Source organism: Wyeomyia smithii, chromosome 3 (genome assembly GCF_029784165.1).
Source record: "Wyeomyia smithii strain HCP4-BCI-WySm-NY-G18 chromosome 3, ASM2978416v1, whole genome shotgun sequence".
NCBI lineage: Eukaryota > Metazoa > Arthropoda > Insecta > Diptera > Culicidae > Wyeomyia > Wyeomyia smithii.
Genome location: NC_073696.1, coordinates 270,654,429 through 270,676,435, shown reverse-complemented (window position 1 = coordinate 270,676,435; position 22,007 = coordinate 270,654,429). Strand labels below are relative to the sequence as shown.

At 37.6% G+C, this 22,007-nt stretch overlaps 1 protein-coding gene across 2 annotated transcripts in view; it reads right to left on the bottom strand.

Moving 5' to 3' along the window:
* Window positions 1-22,007, bottom strand: part of LOC129732533 (nephrin) — a 307,910-nt gene that overhangs the window by 53,631 nt on the left and 232,272 nt on the right. For both annotated transcript variants that reach the window (XM_055693486.1, XM_055693487.1), the window contains 2 exons: window positions 10,757-10,818; window positions 9,149-9,393 (listed from right to left, as the gene is read on the bottom strand). In XM_055693486.1, the coding sequence (XP_055549461.1) occupies window positions 9,149-9,393; window positions 10,757-10,818 (307 nt within the window). The remainder of the gene's footprint in view (window positions 1-9,148; window positions 9,394-10,756; window positions 10,819-22,007) is intronic.

The window sequence follows — 22,007 nt, the reverse complement described above, 5'->3', positions numbered from 1 at the left end:
ACTCGGTTTTTTTCCATTTTTTCACAATAACAAAAGTTGCTTCACTCTCAATGCTGTAACTTACGAACCAATCGACCGATTGCTGTCAAATTTTGGCACGTATCTATTGAAAGATGGTGTTTGGGATAGTCAAGTAAACTTTTGTAAGTGGCGTCATCTAGACGTCAATCTCATAAACTTTTCTGCCGAACTGTTAGAAGTTGTATTTTGAGGAAAATTAGTCAAGAAATGAAAAGAAATATTATCAACTTGAAGCGCCAGTGTTGCCAGATATTTTCTTTTCACATTTGAGTATTTAATAGCATTTCTCTACAAATAACTGTATTTTAATTGCAAATTCGGTAATTTCATAGTGTTCCAGAGAAAATTTCACCAGAAGAACACTTATCACCACGAGGTATTATTAACAAAACTCGAGTTTCCGTGACGAGTTTTTACGACGCACTTGATTTTCGAGTGCATAGCTAGGCGAAAATCACTCGAAACGAGTCTGATTATGTGTAAGTTTTGTCGAGTGATACTGAGTGCAATTGCTTGCAATCAAGTATCTTTACCGACTGAAGCCAGAAATTCTTAGAAAGGCCGGTTCTAGCCTTCAGCAGATCCTCGACAGACAAACCAGATTCAGCAACTACACCGTCCTTTGTTTATGTTTCTTAGAGTGAGTGTATAGCACAGAGCCAAGCGGCTTTGAGAAGGTTTTGGAGATACGGAACCTTTGCGAAACCATTTCCCATGGAATAACACCTGCTACAAACAGTTAAGTCAGTTCGTGCCCATCTTCCAGCCAGAACAGACGCAAGTGCTCTTGATCGCGAGAACAATACGCATTCGATACCCTTTTGTTCGATTAAGATTGCCGTACGTTGCTATATTTGCTATTATTTCGCAATGGTTTGCTCGCCGCGTGTGACTCATGGAAATGAACAATAGTCCAAAAATGCGCGGGGATACTGTCTGTGTCGATTTAAGAGTATGCCCAATACGACCGCCAATAAAAGAGGTAAAAAAACTCCTCAGAGACAGAATGAAGTTGAATTTTAGACTGTGCAAGGCGATACAGATGCATCATGTACGGCACTCTATTCTGATAACGTTCCACGGGGGACGTGAAATAGCCGAACAGTTCGTGAAGCAGAATAGCTTTAAACACGCTATCTCCCATCAACAAACTCGATACACCATCCCAGTGCACATTGAAGACGATGCCATCGAAGTTCGAGTGCACGATTTGCCGATTCATGTCGAATCAAACGCGATTTGTAAGCAAATTTAGACGGCGGCCCGGATTTAGACGGCGGGGGGCCCGGGGCAAATTTGTTTGTGAGGCCCTCTTTCCTTAAAACATTTAACGATACCTGTTCTGGAAGGTGACGAGCAAAAAAAAAAAAAGGTCGCCTCAGGACTAGGGGGGCCCCATTGAATCGGGAGGCCCGGGGCATCTTCCCCCTCTCAAATCCGGGCCTAAATGGCGGCATACGGAGAAGTTGTATCTACTAGATACGATAAGTGGAAAAACTTTTTTGGTGGTGTTTACAGCGGTGTACGTATTTTACGAATGCGCTTACACCGACCAATCCCGAGCTATGTTAGCTTTGTATTGAATGATTTCTCGGAACCATTTCTGAGTCGAGTTTCCTACGAAAATCAGATAGCAACTTGCCAATATTGCACTAAAGAGGTGCATTTTGGAAAATCCTGCACTGAAGCAGCGAAAGGCAATTCACCACTACCATCCAATATGCAACCGAACACCACTTCAACCGCTCCCATTCAACTAGCCAGCACCAACAATGAAGCCGAGGCTCCAACCGCAAAGTCATCAGCAAAGACACCACCACTAGCGGAGACACCAACAATGACGAACGTAGCAGAAGCAGCAGCTGGAACGAGCCCGTTACAGCTAACCGACAAATTCACCACCGTGGACAAAAAACACAACACACCAAAGAAGACACAAGGGCAAAAGCAGAAACCACCTCAAATCGTATCAGAGAGCAGTGAAGATGAAAGCGTAAACTCGGATATTCTATTTTCTGAGGTAGTAAGTGCAGAGGCTGCCTCGCCACCCCGGAAAAAAATTTAGCCCGTTCGAATAAACAGCAGCATTCTTTATAATTTTGTATCTGGCACCGTAAAGCCGAGTTGCATTGTGCCGTGTCAAATAAACAATTTATTAAAAAAAAAAAACTACACCGTCGATCCCCATTGCGCGAACTATAATGGCTAACAAACAGCAACAGCTCACAAACAGCCATCTCGTATACGTAATACACTAAAGTCTTTTTTATGCAGGGTAACGTAGTACATAAACGACCACATGAAAACAAACCGCAAAAAATTCCGGTTTCGTCGAAAAAAACCGCGTGAATTCTCAAATCCACGAAGAAGAAACTTTATTTTTGAAAGGTTTTTAATCGTTTTTGCCAAGTACTTTCGAAAAAGAATCAATAGCAGTGTTATTTTCATCTGTGAATCGAGATGAGAATTGGGAAAAAATAAAAAGGTCAGGTCAAATTAGTGATGTTCAGTAATTGGATTAGGTAAACTCATCGAACACTCTAAATGAAAGATTTCAAAATTAAAAACTATTAAAAACCGAAATACGCGTAAAATAAATCACGGTAATTTCGAAATTCACGTAAAAATAGCCGCGTAAAGATAAATCTCCTATGAAGCGACTTTAGTGTATAATCGAATTTTCTCTGGATTAAGCAATCTGCTCTTGTAAGTTTTTTATGCCTGCAGATATTTTATATCAATGAATATATCAAAGAATTATTCAAAAAAAGTATCAGTTTTGATCATTTGAATATTTTTTTCATTTAAAAATTGTTTTCGACAAATGAGTGAATCCTGATTTGACAATTTTATCGTGTTTATGAGAAAAATTTATATACCGTTATTGAGTAATGGAGGAAAGCACTTAACAGTGAGAAGCGAATTTTAATTTTATCATTTTTGTATATGAAAATTCACTTTGTTCGGCAAAGTTGTTGCACATTTTATAAGAAACAACTTTTTCAAAGGAACCATAATTATATCTGCCTTTTTAAATGGACTTTTGTTGAGCTTTCTACAGATGACCACTAAAAATCATTTTTTCAATATAACATTTAGTGGTGATTTTTTACAATTTTCCAATGTTCTACGTTGTTGTTTACTATCACAAAACACACAATTTAATCCAAGAAAGTTCATTTTTATCTCATATTTTATCGGTTATTGACGATTTTTACTGAAACAATGCACTAATTTACTAACAGATATCATTAAAATCTGCAAATATCTGCAGACTAAACCTGTTCTATATTTAGGTATAAGTAAAACGTAATTTATTCCAGAAATAGGGTTTTTTTCTCTCGCTGTCTCCTGTGCAGATATTTGTGAATAAATGAGTGCATTGTTTTAATTAAAATCTTCAATAAATAAATAAATTTGAGAGATAAAAATAAGCTTTCTTCGGTGAACTTGTGTGTTTTATTGTAGTTAACAATATTGTAGAACATTGGAAAATTTCGGAAAATCACTATAAAAAGTTATATTAAAAAATGTATGTAAGGGGCATTCTAGAGAAAACTTCACAATAATTCATTTAAATGACCAGATACAAGTATAGTGTCTTCGACAAAGTTGTTTCTAACGAAATGTGCTAAAAATTTACACAGCAAAGTGAATTTTTATATGCAAAAATGAGAAAAATAAATCTCATTTCGCACTTTTAAGTAGATTAAACTATTACTCCAAAATCATTATTTTTCGAGTTAAAAGTAGTTAGTGTGAATCAGCGCATTGTTCTAGTAAAAAATGTTAACAACCAGAAATATATGTGAGATAAAAATAAACTTTCTTGGGAGATATTGTTTGTTTCGTTGTAGTAAACAATTTTGTAGAGTATGTAAAATCACTATAAAAAGTTAAATAGCAAAAAAAAAAAAAGATTTTTAATAGCAATTTATAAAAAAAATCCACAAAAGTCCATTTAAATAAATTGATAGAACCATGATGTCTTCAACAAACTTGTTTTTTTTTTAATTTGCTACAACTTTGGTGAACAAAGTGGATTTTTATATTCCAAAATGAGAAAAATAAAACTCGTTTCCCACTGTTGAGCGGATTAATCATGGAATTGTAGCTTCTATAACATGGAGAATAATTCATGGAACAACTTTTTTTTTTTATTCTCGCTCATTTTCCGTCGGTCTAGTTCCGCCACTGTTGTGGCCAATCACCGACGCCCAGGGAGGCGACTCCACACCCAGGACCCTAACTCACGACCCGTTTATTAACGGACCGGCGCCAACGGCTTTACTTCCTCATGCGATGGAAGACGTGATCCCAGAGATTTGTTGCCTCAGAAAATCTCCCGGTGTCGGCTAGGATTGAATCTAGACCAGTCAGGTTGGTTGTGAGTGGATCACGCCACCTCACAACCATCGACACCTATGTCGGCGGTGGGATTCGAACCCAGGCGTCGAGCGTGGTTGGCGGAGACGTTACCAACCATTCTAGGCCCCCGCTCTGGAACAACTTTGTTGAAGGCTCTAAAATCAATGTTTTTGGGTCAAAATAATTTCGATCACGTTTTTGCAGCTTTGTAAACAGTGTGCGGCAAAATTATCAAATGTTGCTGAGTTTACGACTGTTGAAATGTAATGTATGTAGGTTGTATATTCGGCTGAGCAGTCACAAAAAAGTAGAACGACTTATTTTATACTGTCCGACGTTTCGTCACTGATCGGTGACATCTTCGGGGGGAAACTGTGGGAATTTAATACCGTTTAGAGGATTATTACATAATAAACTGGTTCACAATTGAATACAGTCTATCGCATTGTCTGTAGCTATTTTATCTGTGACTTAAACATCGTTCCTTGTCCATATGCTTTTTATGCTTTTTAAGCTGATCGCCAACACTGATTGGGACGATTTTGGGTACATTTTGATATTAACAATATCTGTGGATTTTTTCAAAAAACAATATTTAAAACTAATTTACAAATCTATTTACTGTGGATCCTAATGATAATGATTAATGAGTGCCTTATTTTTCTTTTACTCGTCGAGCTCTCGCTTATTGTTATACTGCCCATAATTTAAAAATTGGCTAATATGCCATTTTTACCAAAATCGAGAAAACAGTTTCTTGTGATGGTACACACCCTGAACAAGGTCCCTACGGAAGCTGATTGTCAAAAAATGCATTTGGGAAGGCAGCAAATGTGAAACGATTTTGGCTAATATCCAAAATAATTGAGAAGTTGGCTAATATCCAATATCCAATATCCAATATGAACCTGTGGCATGTTCACGAACCAGTGTTTTATTACTGTACTTTGTTTCGTCTAACTTTCGAAAGTGTGTTGTAGCTTGGTGGTTACTGGCGACAGGTAAGCAATCGTAAGGCCCTTGCATCAAATTTGACTTTTTCACGAAGAATATTTGATGCTACAAGAATTTATTTGTTGTGCTGCGACACACAATGATCAAAACGTGTGACTGTTTCCTTCTGTCATAAATCTTTATATTAAAAACAATGATAATTAACTCTTTGATTAGAAGTAATATCAATAAAGAAAAGATTCAGATTTCATTTTGCATTTGATGAGAAAAAATAGGAAAGAGGATTGTGAGATGAATAATGATATTATCGTTATATTGTTATATTGCTGCACGTAACAATTGTCTCGTCGTCCTTTTCATCCTCACTTGTGCTTCCGTGTTGTTTTATTAAATTTAAATCCATTTTCATCACCAATGAGCACGGTATAATTCACATCGTATGGATATTAGCCAAATTGCGCACCGTTTTGTCAACTGACCTTTCGTTTATAATTGAAAAAACGGCTGCTGTGTTAAAAGTACGACGTGGATGGAATTTTCCTACAGATTTCTCTGTTTCAACTCAACGGCAAGATTCCAGCATGTATGAAGGGTGATATACTCAATAAAAAAGTTGTCATGAACAGTCAAAATATGTTGTACCGACAAAAAAATTTCAAATGCGTTTTTCTCGATTTGATGTCTATGGCATATTAGCCAATTTTTGAATTATGGGCAGTATAGTTAGTGCTGAGAATAAGTTGAAGTTTGTTTACATTGGAATTGTGTCCTGATAAACGCATGCTAAATTTGTTCTGGGTCATTCATATGTATAGACCGTTCCGATAATTATAAATACACTTACGATCAACCGTCATTTCAAATAACGTGCAGTGTTCAACTAAACGTTGGCTGCATCCTGTTGTTTACATCCAAAAGAAACAGAGCCAGAGAAGAAGGTATAAGTGTCGGAGCAGTTCAAACCGCATTGCGGCAGTATTGTGAAGAGTGCACATTTACTGATGCCCCAAGACGTGGTAGAAAACCCGGGCCTAATGATCCCACAATGGACAAAAAGGTTAAGGATTACTATAAGCGACATCCTTCAATATCAGTACGAGATGTGGCGAGCAAACTTGGAACCTCGGCGAGTAACGTTATGCGTGCCAAGGGAAGAATGGGTCTGCAGACCCGTCGGAAGCAGAAGCAGCCAAAACGAAATCCAAAACAAGCTGAATCTGTGAAACCGAGAGCTCGGAAGCTTTATGACAAACTTCTGACCAAAAAAATAGGGTGTGTTTTCATGGATGACGAAACCTACATAAAACTGGACTATAAGACAGGACCGCAATTTTATACATCACCGAAGGGAAAGGATGTCCCTGGACCAGTGAAAACCATTTACACCGAAAAATTCGGCAAGAAGGTAATGGTTTGGCAGGCCATTTGTGAATGTGGGAAAATATCTCGTCCATTCATTACGAATGACACAATGAATGGTAAAGTTTACGTGAAAGAGTGTTTGCAGGTTGTTACCCATGGTTAAGCAGCATAACAATCCTCCAATCTTTTGGCTCGATCTTGCTTCCTGCCATTACTCTAAGGATGCACTAGAGTGGTATAAAACAATTAATGTCACATGTGTCCCAAAGTAGATGAATCCTCCAAACTGCCCTGAAATTCGCCCTCTTGAAACTTTTTGGGCTTTGACCAAGGCAAAGCTGAGGAAATATGTGAAACTAGCGGACAATGTTGAAAAAATTAAAAAAGATTGGCTTAAAGTGGTAAAAATGGTCGGAGAACACACTGTGCAAAAGCTTATGAGTAGTGTTAAGAGAAAAGTTAGAGAACTCGCGTATCCTACGAAAAATAATCCCAACTTGAATTGAAACTGGAGAGAAAACACTTATTATCTATATTTCAGAATAAAATGACCCAAAAAATCCTGTATTTTTTGTTTTATTCAAGAAAAAAGATGTATTTATAATTTTCGGAACAGTCTATAGCAGCTATTGCAATCGTTACAGGGGATTTTATAAATAATTTGGTTGTGATCTTCATTTCTTGTTGGGTCTTTAACTATTGTGTGCATTTGTGAAACTGTGTTGTACTGTCTGTTGCTAATAGTGATGTGTGCACAGTCCGACATTAATGTTTCTTTAGCCTTTCAGAGAGTTTTGAAATATACATTATACGAACAGTTACCTTAAGCTTGAGCCAAATATGAAAAAGTCGCTGACTTGAGGTGTGCACACTTGAGATAGAATGACCGATTTGGATTAGAAGAATTCAAAAACTAGCTCTGTAATTTTTTTCATAATTTTCTGCTAAATCCTCTGTATAGCATTATTGGTATTGAATGATCATTGTTGAAAATTATATTTTTTGTTTTTTTTTTAATCTTTGCTCAGTTCCTCAAATTCAACATAATTCACCTTTAATCTAGTATACTTTAAGTAAATTCAATAAAAATGTTGTTTTGAAGCTTATTTGGTCAAATTTGATTGAGATCCGACTAAGTTGAAGAAATTTTTTGAAAGGGTTAACTTTTCACGGTACGTGAACCTTGCAAAAGTTGTGTTTCATGGCACGTAAACATTACCTGTAAATGATGTAAGATCATTCATTTTTTTAAATAATCAGATCACATCATACAATGATAAATCCTGATTAGACGATTACTGACCATTTTTTTCGGTTTACCGCTTTCATTTTATGATTTTCCTTGCCTGTGGACAAACATTGCCACATATAAATATTAACAAGAGAAATTTACCTTAGACTTCATGCGCGCTATTGTAATTGTGCCCAGTATGACTACTGCAATACAACAGCATAACCATTCATTGATCCCGCGATTTAACAGTAGCTGACATAACTGACGAATGTTCGGAAATTTCCCAACTACACACACACACACACACACACACACACACACACATTGTTTCTGTGAAATCATTTAAGTTTTCTGTATTATTTTTATCAACAAATATCAATATCAATATCAGATCGATAACCCTACGTCAATAAATTTTAGAAATGTTTATACATTAATGCTCTTTTACCCAAGTTCAGGCACGGCGTTGTTTACTTGTTTCAGTACCTTCATTTATTTTGCAAATTCTGACTTTGAAGAAATGCTTCCCGTAAGCGTGGTTTCGCTTTAATAAAATAACGAAGTTTTCCAACTTTTTTTCAACACCACAATCAATTATTTTAATTTTTGATTACTAGCGGCTTTTAAACACTTTTATTATTTGAGATAATTTTCAATCAAATTAACTGCGCTTAGTGTTCTAATATCACCCCTCCGCTGCGCACGGCTATGATTCTCCATAAACACACTTTCAGCTAGAAATACGACGGAAAATCATCGACAGACGGGTGCATAAAGTCCAACCAACCCCGGCTCTCTAGGTTAGGTTCGGCTCTAAGCCTCTAGCCGGTATCGGTCAAGTCGGCCAGCATGGGTTAATTGGAGGTGTTTGTTATTACGACTTTGTGGTGGATTTTTTTTTTATTATTGATCGTTCTTTCTCGTCTATTTCCACGAAGGCAGTAATCCGTTTATGGGGCCCCACCTCATCAACCCGAACCGACCGACGGAGGCGCTGAGGACAAGGGCGGCGTACTGGTTGTTGCGTTGCGATTGATCCAACCGAAGCTCGTACCCCGGTTGCGGTTTATCCAATGGCTATCGTTATTAGTTTTTTTACGACTTCTTTTGATCGATAAGTGAGCTGGCAAACGCCGCGCTGTTTTATCGCTTTAATGTTACCAAAGCCGATTTTAATCTACTTTGAGCGTGAATGGGGATAATACTTACCGAATGCAAATCGCTCCGGGTCAGTTTCTCCAGGTAGAGAACGTTTTTGACCGTTCCATCCGGGAGCACCAGGAAGGAATCGTCCAGTAGGGCGTGCTCCCTCCACCAGGTCACCTTCGGCGTTGGGATGCCCCCGCTGGACACGCAGGTGAGATTGATGTCGGCATTTTCCCGATACGGACCGACCAGATTGTTCTGCACGGCCGCTCCCTGCTCGTCCAGGACGGTCACCTTCGACGGTGGCACTGTTGTGAATAATAGAACAGAGGTGTTTATGAGATGACCTTAGAAATTTACGCGATACTAATTGCTAGCTTTTGCCTTTGACGTCTTCCGAGAACAACGTTGTTTATGTCATCTTGGGTAATTTATCTCCGAAAGGGTCTTCGCTAATGAATGGCTTCGAGTTGGTTGCCAGGTACAACCGGAGCTGAAGTGGATTCTTTTCTAAAGCTAGAAGATGTCTCTTTTTTGCGTGGATGTAACACTAAACGTTCGTGGAAGGAAGAGTTTTTTGCAATTTTCAATGATGTTGCTATTGGTGAAGTATTGGATTTTATCTTGCTTCATTTTCTTAGAGTTCGAGTGTATAGTATACTAATGTTGTTCCGTACCATTTGCTACTTGAAATAACTTGACAATTTTTTTAAACTTGTTCATCCTTTGATGTATAGTTGATTCTTCGCCCATAAATACAGATTTTGGAGTTTGCATGCTAATCAGATCTAAAATATTCATGTACTCTGGTGGAAATGAGAAATCTCTTTGCTCACAACGCTAGATTTGCAACCAGCACTTTCACCAAAGAACGCAGTAAAAACCATTTTGATTGACATTAACTCGATTCGTGCGAAGGAGGCTCGAATAGCTAGCAACAATCTAATGTATTATTTACCGAGCCTAATTATTGAGTAATTAATTCAACGTCATGTCAATAGACTTCCACCCCTCAGCTGATTACAGATTCTGATTCTGGCTATACAACCTACAAAAACAAACAACGCGTTAGTAAAGTTGCGAGTCAATCAGCCAGTGGCTTTGCAGGTCTTGCCTATTTTCTACAGGCTGTACGATCTAAGCTCCCGACAACGTACAACTAAACCCATTATTCAATTTTCCAGCCACTAAGCAGAAGCCTTACGTTGCGAATAAACACTCTGCCGCGTACATTATCCCAATAGAACTTCCGTATCCCGGCCAGACGAACGACCGGGACGGCCAGGTACGCAAATAAACCGCACACCGCGCGTGTGTGTATTTATAAGCATTTCGTGGTTTTATCCGTGCAAGCGCCCGCTGAGGAACGGCTCTGCATGTAAGCCACCGGCAAGATGTAAATTTCCTTCCTCATACGCTTTTCCACCTCAACTCCGTTAGGCGTGTGGTAGAACCGGCCTAATCTATCCGTTCTACTATCCAGTTTGCCAATTCAATTTCCTGCCTAGGTGCTGTCGTTGTCATCGCCATCGTTGTCGGTCGGATGTGGTCCTAGTTGTTCTCGGTAAAGGCCACCACCGCAAGACCACGTTCGCTCGTGCGCCGTGTCTTGGCGGGTGTTGTGTGGAAACAAAAAATAAAGAGTGGAGTTAGGTTGAAAAGGATACTTACCCAACACGTCCAGATCTATCCGACAGTTTTTCGTTGGCGACTTCTGGAAATCCACCCGGCATCTACGGAAGTGAAAAGAAAACAACAAAGTGAAAGGTGTATCGTTAGGCGTAATTGAAAGGAAATTAGCTCAGACGGGATTACTCCAAATGCAAATAAGTTATTTCTAATGCTGCACCGACAGATCCGGTATAATCCTCTTAGGGTATCTACGGATCCATTAAAGGAGTATTTATTTGAAAAAAAAGGCCAATGGACTAAGCTCGTTTTTTTTCTTGTTGAAAAGTTCAATTATAGCTCTCTTGCTACTCGCGAACTCGAATGACGCTTTTATTATCATTTTCTTTGAGAAACAATATAAAACTTTTTAAGGACTTGGGAAAAACAATAAAACCGAACTATCTTTTGTTTCAGTCCACTAGGAACAATTACACTATTTCTGACAATATGCGCTTGCGAACCATCAGAAAAAAATCGATTATTTTCAGCTTGTCATTCGAGATTCATGGGATCCACTTTGACTCCCGCAGCCGGCAGACATTAGTTACGAGGGAAAATTTTTGCCCGTCCAGTACCACCACCTGCACTGCCGAAGTTTATTGCTTCGTCATTAGAACAAACGACCGGGTATAAATCTGAAGATTAGTGCGAAAAAGCCTACCGCGCCTTTCCGTTTCCTTTCCCACCAGAAAGAGACATGGTCGGAATTATAAACAGCCACCGAACCGAGCTTCGGTGCTGCAGTTAGGCTGCTGCTGCCGGTTACCGACTTTCGATGGGACAACGTACTTCAAATTTACCACCTACATTGGAACCCTTAGCTAGTAACACACAGTCGTTTGTTTTTGAAGGAAATGGAAGCAGGGTGGGAAAGAGCATTGGTAGAAATTTTACGACCATACCAGTAATAAATGGGGAATCAATTGCAAAACGATGTGCTCTGGCAGGGGCTCAGAGCTTAGTTGACATCAGCACTAATAGCACTGGGAGGGCGTCTTTTGAGTGCGGAGACTGAAATACCACTACTCTGGGATTGAGCATTGTCAAAATTGGATTAGGTGGATTTTCAGGGAAAAGTCAAATGCAGTAGAAGAGGCTGATCTTGTTTGAAAATTCATCTTGCAACTAGACCAATTAGCTGCTCGTTTGGTAGGAATTCGGTTTAGTTTGATTGGGTTTTGGTGCAAATTGAGAACAATGCTTTAACTTTCGCAGTTCCAGAAAGGCTTGCAGTCTTTTTAATGGTTCCGATCATCGTCTTTCAATTATTGTTTATGATGTTTGATTTTCTATTATCGACTATTGATTTTCGACATCCATTTTTGGTTGTTGACGAATATTTCCGGAAAGTTCTATGAACAGAAAAATGAATAAGGTTTTGGAGAGGAATCCGAATCTCTCTATCTGGACTGTGGTTCGAAAAGTAGGAATGACACCAGGTTTCGTTCAGAAATCAAAGAAGCGTTCCGGTTTGAAGTTCTACGAAGTTAAGAGAGTCCCCAATCGCGAAGATAAGCAAAATTTGACGGCAAATACACGTGCTCGAAAACTGTATTGCAATTTTTTGAGAATATGGTTAAGCGTTGTTTCAGTAATGGACGATAAAGCATGCGTCGTAGAAGACTTCAAACAATTTTTAGTTTTGGTTTATTACACTGCAATGGTATACATTATGCTTATTTTTGAATTTCCAGTCGAAAGAAGAAAGTTGAAGAGGTTTGGTATGAGACAAGATCGCAAGGTTAACGTAGAAATACAACAGCCGTCTGAAAGCGATAAATATCGGAAATAATACTATTTCAACTTGTTTTTCTCACTGCTTCTCCAGACTTCACATGACACAATATTGGATTTATAAGTGGCAATAAAGTCTATTTTTGGCCTCTGTTTATCATTTCAATTACGGAAATACCCATATTGGGGTTATTTGATAATTTTTGGCTGTTCTCCGGAACCCAAAAGTCACAAATTTGGATTCCAAAATCACGTTTGGAGTTGGTTTTCTACCATTGGGCATCATCTCAGTTCCGAAAATACCGATATTAGGTCGCATTCGGCCATTTCTGACATTTTTCTGGAAACCGGAAGTCACCATATTAAACATCTAAATGGCGTCTTAAGTTGCGGTTTCAAGACATCATTCTGGTTTCGGAAATATCCATGTTGGTTGGTATTTTGCCATTCTAAGCTTAGTTTCAAAATAATGTCTGGGATCAAGTTCCAGCCTCCCAAATTGGCTGGTATTTGGGACTCGAAGTGGTTGAAATTTGTATTCAAAACAAGTCACTATATTTTTCAATTGTACAATAGTTAGTAGTTATACTAATCGGTGACCGGCCGAACCATAAATTTTTCTTTGATATTAAAATTAAAAAATAGAATTTTTCTAATTTTACACTAACTGCCAGATGTGAGGACATGTGTGTTTTGATTTCCAAATTTCGACTCTCCGCTTTTCATTTTTAATTTCTTACTTTCTGTTTACTAGTATTCCAATCCCATATTTTGTATTCCATATTCCATATTCCAGATTACAGATTCCACACTCCAGATTTTAGAATCCAGATTTTAGATTCTAGATTCAGTTTCAGGGCTCCAAAATCCAGATTGCAGATTATAGTTCGCTGAATCTAGATTCCAAATTTTAAACCCCAAACTCCAGGTTCCACACTCCGGATTCCATAAGCCAGATTCTATACTTCAGACTCAAAGTTTCAGATTCTGGATTCTAGATTCATGTTTCCAGATTCTAGATTCCAAACACCGCATTTCACTTTCCTGATACCAGTCTCCAGATTTTAGATTCCAAATTCTGGATCTCATGTTCCAGATTTTGAACTCCATACTCTAGAATACATATTCCAAATTCCAGATTTTAATCTCAAGAAAATAGATTCCAGATTCCAGCCTACAGATTCCAGATGTCCGATTTTGGATTTCAGGTTTCAGACATTAAGTTCTAAATTTAAGATTTCAGATTCTGGATTACAGATTCTAGATTCCCTCAGACCTCAAAATCCAGATTTCAGATTTAAGTTTGCTGAATCCAGATTCCAAATTCTAAACCCCATGTTCCAGATTCCAGAGTGTATATTCTGAGTTTCAGATTCAATATTTCAGTTTCTGGATCCTAGATTCCAGTTTTCAGATTCTAAGATTCTAGATTCCAAACTTCAGATTTCTAGTTTCTGATTTTAGATTTCAATTTGTGGCTTTTAATTTCCAGATTTCATACTCCAGAATTCAAATTCAAGGTTCCAACCTACAGATTCAAGATTTTAGATTCCCGATTCCTAATTTCAGATTTCGGATACCAGATTTCAGGTTCCAGATTGTGGATTCCAGATTTCAGGTTCCAGATTGAGGATTCCAGATTTCAGGTTCCATATTGAGGATTCCAGATTTTAGATTCCAGATTGCAAACTTCAGATTTAAGAGTCCACATTCCAGAATTCAAATTCAAAATTCCAGTTTCATGCTCCGAATTATCAGCCCTAGACTCCTGGTTCCAAATTACAAACCCCAGATTTCAGATTTCAGGTAACAGAATTTCTAATTCAAGATTTCGGATTCTGGAACCCGGATTCCAGTTTTCGGATTCTAGATTCCGAACTCCAGATTTTAGACTACAGCATCCAGATTTCAGATTACAGAATCAAATTCCAGATTCTAATTAACTGAATCCAGATCTCAAATTCTAATTCCAAAATTCCAGGAGCCGGATTTCAGAATATCGATTTTAAATTTCTGATTCAAGATTTCAAACTCCAGATTCCAAATTTCACGATATAAATTCGAGGCTCCACATACCAGATTCCAGACTCCGAATTTCAGAATAAATATTCCAGGTTCTGGATTACAGATTTCAGTTTTCAAATCTTAGATTCCGAACTCCAGATTTCAGATTCCAGAATCAAATTCCAGATTCTAATTTGGTGAATCCAGATCCCAAATTCTAATTCCCTAAGTCCAGATTCCGGATTTCAGAATCTCGATTTTAAATTTCCAAACTTCACATTCCAGATTCCATATTTCAGATTCCAGATTTCAGACTTAAGATTCCAGCAGCCAGTTTCCAGATTCCAAAATTGAAATTCCAGATTTAAGATTAAAGATTCCACATTTCATATTATAGAACTCAATTCCAGATTCTAGTTTAATCCTAAGACTACAGATTCCGGAATTAAAATTTCAGATTCAAGATTCCAAATTCCAAATTTAAAATTACAGGTTTTGGAATTGTGGATTTTAATTTCCAGATTTCATACTCCGAATTCCAGATTCTAACTTGGTGAATCCAGATCCCAAATTCTAAATCCCGCAGTCCAGATTCCGGATTTCAGAATCTCGATTTTAAATTTCTGATTCAAGTTTCCAAACTCCACATTCCGGATTCCACATTTCAGATTCGAGGTTTCAGACTTAAGATTCTAGCAGCCAGATTCCAGATTCCAAAATTGAAATACCAGATTTAAGATTACAGATTCCACCTTTTATATTCTAGAATTCAATTCCAGATTCTAATTTAATCCTAAGACTACAGATTCCGGAATCCAAATTTAAGATTCAAGATTCCAAACTCCAATTTTAAAATTACAGATTTTGGAATTGTGGATTTTAATTTCAAGATTTCATACTCCGAATTCCAGATTCCAAACTTCAGATTTAAGGTTCCGAATTCCAGAATTCAGATTCCAAATTTTAGATTTTAAATTACAGATTCCTGATTCCACATTTCAGTTCCATAATCCAGACTCTAAACTCTAGCCTCCAGATTCCAAACTCCAAACCATGGATTCCAGATTTAATATTCCAGATTTTTGAATTTTAGATTTTATTTTCAAGATGTCACACTCCAAATTCCAGATTTCAAACTTCGGATTGAAGATTCCAGATTCTAGATTTTAGATTCAAGATGCCGGATTCTAGATTCCAAACTTCTGATTTAAGATTCCGAATTCCAAAATTCGAAATTCCAGATTCATACTCCAGATTCTATACTCTAGACTCCAGGTTCCAAATTACAAACCCCAAATTCAGATTCAGATTCAGAATTGAAGATTCAAGATTTCAAAAACTGGAATCCAGATTCCAGTTTTCAGATTCTAGATTTCGAGCTCCAGATTTCAGATTCCAGAATCTTGTTTGGTTAATCCAGATTCCAATTTCTAATTTCCAAATTCCAGATTCCGGATTTCAGAATCTCGATTTTAAACTTCTGATTCAAGATTCCAAACTCCAGATTCCAGATTCCACATTTCAGAGCTTCGAGGTCTCAGATTTCAGATTCCAGCAGCCAGATTCCAGATTCCAAATTCCAAAATAGAAATCCCAGATTTAGAATACTGATTACAGATTTCATATTCTAGAACTAATTTCCAGATTCTAGTTTAATACTAAGACTCCAGATTTCGGATTCCAAATTTCAAATTCAAATTCCAGATTTTGGAATTGTGGATTTTAATTTCCAAATTTCATACTTCGAATTTCAGATTCCAAACTTCAGATTCAAGGTTCTGAATTCCAAAATTTAGATTCCAAATTTTAGATTCATAATACCTGATTCCAGATTCAAAATTTCAGATTCATACTCTAGACTCTAAACTTTAGACTCCAGATTACAAATTTCAAACCCATGATTCCGGATTTCAAACTCAATGTTCCAGATTATAGAATTGGGCTGTTTAGCTATATCAGTTTTAATATCACCTGAAAGAGCTGCATTTTCTGAGCAAAGCGTGATTTTCGAAAATTTTATATCGTCATTCAATTTTTAAATCAATATACTCGAAATCGCTACGATGAAAGTTCGCCTATATACCAACTGTTATTGCAGCGATTTAGAGCGATATTTATCCTTTTTTTAAAAATCGAAGGACAATGATATAGAATTTCGTTTTGCTGAGAAAATTACACTCTTTCTGTTGATATATGAAAATCAGGAATCCGTGAGTAGCTAAACAACCTAATTGTGGGTTTTAATTTCCAGATTTCATGTTCCAGATTTCAGATTCCAGATTCCAAACCTCACATTTAAGATCACAGATTTTAGACTTTAGATTTCAGATTTAACATTCCAAACTTCAGATTCAAGGTTCCGGATTCCAGAGCTCAGATTCCAAATTGTAGGTTCTGAATTGTCATTCTTGATTTCAAATTCCAAACACCAGATCACAAATTCGGGACTTAAGATTCCGAACTTCAGATAACAGATTCCAGTTTTAAGATTCCGGATTCCAGACTCCAGATCTCTGATTTCAGATTCCAGATACCAAACTCAAGATTTAAGGTTCAAGATGCCAGGTTTGAGATTCCAAATTTCAAATTTTAGGTTATGTATTTTAAAATATTAAATAAATATATATTACAAATATATTACCGACTTTAGACTTCAGATTCAGATTGCTGATTTCAGATGCTGATTCCGCATTCCAGATTCTGAATTACAGATTTCAGATCCAAAAGTTTGGATTCCAGATTCCATTTTTTATAATACATTTTTTTCCATTTTCGCTATACAATTCTCACATTTTTTTTTCCTTTTCATTCAAATTTTTCAAATATTTTTCAAAATCTATGTAATGTTTCTTATTTTTTGTGGCCTTGGTTTTTGTTTTGAGTTTGGTTTAGATCTTATGCTTAATTTTGGTCTTCGTGTTGGTCATATTCTTGATCGTTAACAGGCAGAAATATTGCTATAGAACACAGTACTTCCACAGGTTAGAATTATTTTACGGAGTTAAATCAGGCGGTAGCCATAAATTACGTAATGCGCCTAGGAAGGCCGAATTGTTACATAGGGGAGGGAGAGCTAACGATGTCGTTTTGTGCTGTTAGTTTTTTTTTTAATACAACTAAAGGATGGTTAAAATCGTATCAGAGAATTATCATGAGAGATCCTGTTGGATTTTGATCACGCATAATACGCGATGTTTTGTATCGTCTCTCGAGAAGAAAACCTATGTGACAAATAAATTGCCGAAATAAAACTCCGTGAACTCCGAAGCCTGTTAACTGTATACGAGATTATCGTCGCTCGTTAATACGATGTTTCGATTGTCTCATTTGCTCCAATCGGTAATTCATTATCGTCTCCCGATCCGATCGAGCCGTGGAACGAAAATCTTTGGTTTGAATCACCTTGTGAGTTAGAGTGTCCCGAAAATCGTAAAATTGTATCGCAAACCAAAAACTCAGGGAGGGAAAAAACTGCAAGCGTTAGACCAACTAAAAGGCAGCACAAAACAAGGATACCAGATTTATAGAATTGTCTGCGAAATGCAGATTTTCAGAGTCCGTGGCCTATTTTGTTTTTTTCAGATGGCAAATATTTGTTGTTACTTTTTGCATAGCTTGCAAACTTTTTTCGAATCTACACTAAAGTCGCTTTTTACATGCAGTGTAAAAAAAACCGCGTAAATTCCTGAATCCGCGTAAAAAAACCGCGTAAATTCCGGAATTAGCGTGAAAAAAGCCGCGTGAAAAGTGTATTTATATTTGCGGATTTGTTTTTCCAAAATCTGTGCAGGTTTTTGCTTGTATAAAAAAAAAACTTTGATATCGGGAAACATACATCACTGAACAACCCTTCGATGCAAATAAAACCGACTAACAATGGTACATTGAGTTGACAATGACAACTGCAAGCAACATTTTGTTAAGCGATGAAAAACCTATTTTACTTTCAACACTTGCGACTCAGGAAGAAAGGGGGATGATTGTTCAAGCGATCGCAATCACTTCTCTTTTCCGATAATTATCGTCTCGCGATTCTTCTCTTTTGTTTTGACACTTGGATTCTATCAGCGAAGAGTGAATCATCGGTTTGTAGAGCTATTGGAAATTCCATCTCTGAGAGAGAATGAATTATCTCAGCAAATCTCCGAATCGGTTCACTCGGACTGGCATACCGTACGATAAATGCTAGAACAGACTGAGAGACGAATTTGATTCACACGCTGAAAAAGATTGAATGTTTATCGCCGATCACCATCATTGGGGGAGGGGTCTGAAATCTAGATTTTAAGCGTTACATAATTTGTGTACGACGCCTAAGACGTATTCTACGTCAAAATACACACCGTTTTATTTTTCAGGAAATTAATTATTTCAAAAAGAATGGATTGTTTATTATACGTACAAACTACAAAGAACAAGATTACAAAATATTAGAAAAAATGTATATAGTTATGGATAAATATCTCAAAAAACTCACTTTTCAAATTGATTTTTTTTCTGCAAAAACTACACAATGTTAGCTGAGAATTGGTAGTTGTTGAACTTGGAGAAATAAAAAACAAAAAAGCTGAAAGTGGTCAAAATATTTTTTTTTGATTTTTTTTACAGAGTATATTTTTTTAGATTCCGACCTTCTAACTAGAACTCGAAAAAAACTAGAAAAACAAATTGTACAAGATAAGAAATTATACCAATTATATAAAGCTGTAAATCTGCAGCTATGTACATAGAGCTTGTCATTACCATATTTCAACTAACTGAAAATCATGCACTGGATTGTTCAATCTTTGACATGCAATAAATTATTCCAGGAAAGATTTGAAATTTTGTTCTCTATCTGCCCGAGCAGTAGGTCTACATATTTCTCGGTAACTGGTACAAACGTGAAGCAAACAGCTTTCCAGAAGTTTTGCTTTGCTCGAAAGGTAATAATTATTTTGGATGGAAAACATTTTCCACCGTCAGTCGAACTGATCATCCACTAAAAATTACCTCCCAGATTGAAGGGATAACAAACTTTACAGTCACTATCTCCAATCAGAAGCGTTGGTATAATAAATCTTTCGATTTTGTTATTTTTTACCATGTCCTGCCCAGCTTTTTTCCACCCTTCTGGGGAAGTCTTCATCATGTTAGCGTGAATAGACAATGTGGGAAGGCATGGCAACTAACTGTGTGTGCATGCAAAAAAGGAATTTCAGCTACGGCAGGCAGGCTCGCATGGAAAGCATACACGATTCCGATTAGACAGACGCTCGTTAGGGCAACAACGATGGCAAATCACAGTTCTAGCAATAGAGAAGTACACTAGGATTCTAAGCCCGTCGAAGTACTTGGGTTGTGATAGAAAAAATAAACAAAATGAGGAAGAAGGTTCGACAGTTGAAGAGTGAAGACCACGTTTTTCCTTCGGTTTCAAGCTGGACGAATTGAATATTTATATGCAGAAAAAGGTCGGTTGACCGGCTTACTATCGATGAATGAGAAACTTTTGCCCGACAGCGGTAATCGAAAGTGGGATTATTTTGAAAGCCGTAATGATAATGTTGTTTTGAAATTTTGCCCTTACATCGTAACGGTTTTAACTAAGTGGCTCCGAGAGTTCAACCTGTTTCACTAGCGTTTAAAAATTCACATCAGAAGCATAAATATTTCCACATATAAAAGAGAATCAATTTCGTAACATTGTGTAGTCAGCTGAGATAAATCAATGAGAGATACGTTTCGGTAGTTGCATAATGACTTCATAAACATATTTTCGAATATTTGAGTCTGTCTTGATTAGGTTATAGGTCCGGTATCTACGCGTGCGATTTATTTTTGCGGTGTTACATCATCAACCGGAATGAGTTCGGAACGCGTTATGATTTCCGTAGAAGATATAATGAACTCGTACGCGCGATATTTGTTATTATGAACCCGGTATTAGAACTCAGCGCATCGTTTACCAAAACGAAACCTGCTGCAAACCTTACCCTTTCCTCCAACATCCCAGTGATTTCTCGTGGAAGTGCAGAGGTGTTCTCGGCTTCCAGTAAAGCGAATATCACGTCAACATATTCACATACACATTCCTTCTTTGACCTGCATTCGGATGCGGCCGGCGCTGGTATTGCCTAATATAAAGATTAAGGTCACCAGTTTTTACACATTGAGGATGAATGTTAATCCCAAGCATCATCCATTGGTTCTCTGTGTAATTACAGCTGATCTGGCAATAACGGAGAAGCAACCGCGGGCGGTCAATCATGCTCATGCTCATGCTCATATAAAAGAGAATCAATTTCGTAACTTTTATGACCATACGACGGAGTGGAGTGCATTTTTCAAGCTGCTGAAAATTGAGCGGCGTTTCGGTTGACACGTCATTAAATTCGTGAGCCAACCTAATCCTCGTGAACACATTTTACTGCGTCTTAGGACGGCATCGATTAGCGATCTGATAAAGTAAAGTAGTACCGAGGGGGTAGTAGGTACAAGAAGCGTCCGGCCTGGCGGACCGAGTTTCGATCGTGAGCGAAATATAGCATGTGCTAACCCAGCCTTCTAAGTTAATCCACGCTATAAATTTGCCTATCAAAGCAGGCCTCGGGTCGTAAAGCCTGCTGATATGGGACTCACGCCATTAGGAAGTGAAGTGTAAACTTTGCATTTATTCTGGGAAGACAACCTTTCCCTTTGAATTTACCCCTGCGTACTTTTGTGTGTGGGTGGAAAGGGCTGGGAGGGGGGAGGACAGACACCGGAAGGCGTAGATTTCCACCTCACTTAGTCGGCGAAAAGTAAGCTAATGGTTGTTAAAAGTGATATTTTGCAAGCAGTTGGCTGCCTCCCACGTCAGTTAGAAGAGATTCGATGGAAAAATATTCAAATTTCGTTGAGATTTTATGGCTTTCAAGTCGGTTGCTCCCCGTTGTATGTCGAATTTCGGCGCAGCTGTTGTTGAGCTGGTGAACTCTGACTTGAAAAGCAAACACCGTCGAAACGGTGCTCTCAGTTTGCATATAGGTACCCAACAACGGTTCTGGTGGACCACAAATTAGCGCACATATGCATGACACCCTTTCATAAGGGGGTGAACGACAGGAATGGGCAGTCGACAATAGCGACCGGGGTTGATACGTGTTGCCAAGGTAATACCACGCGAATTCATCCGTGTACACTTCTGGATGCGTAAATAAAATCAGTCGTTTCCTCGGATGCGGTTAGTGAAATGTTTTCCTGGTGGATGATATCAGCTTTCTAGGTTAGGGCGTGGGTTGGTGGATTCATCGCTGTTTGTTCTGTATTGTTTGGGGGTGGAAAAAACATACGCTTGATGTGTTCGTTTTTATTTATAGATTTGAACTGAAAATATTTGTATTTTTAGTATTCAATCAAAATATTGAAAAATTATACATATTTTCAAGATGATAGAAAATCTGAAACATTTGTTACTTTGTTCTGAATAAATTAAAATATTTTAGCCTTAAAGAGACTCATTTAATAATTAATCTTCGGGAAGTCCTTAAAA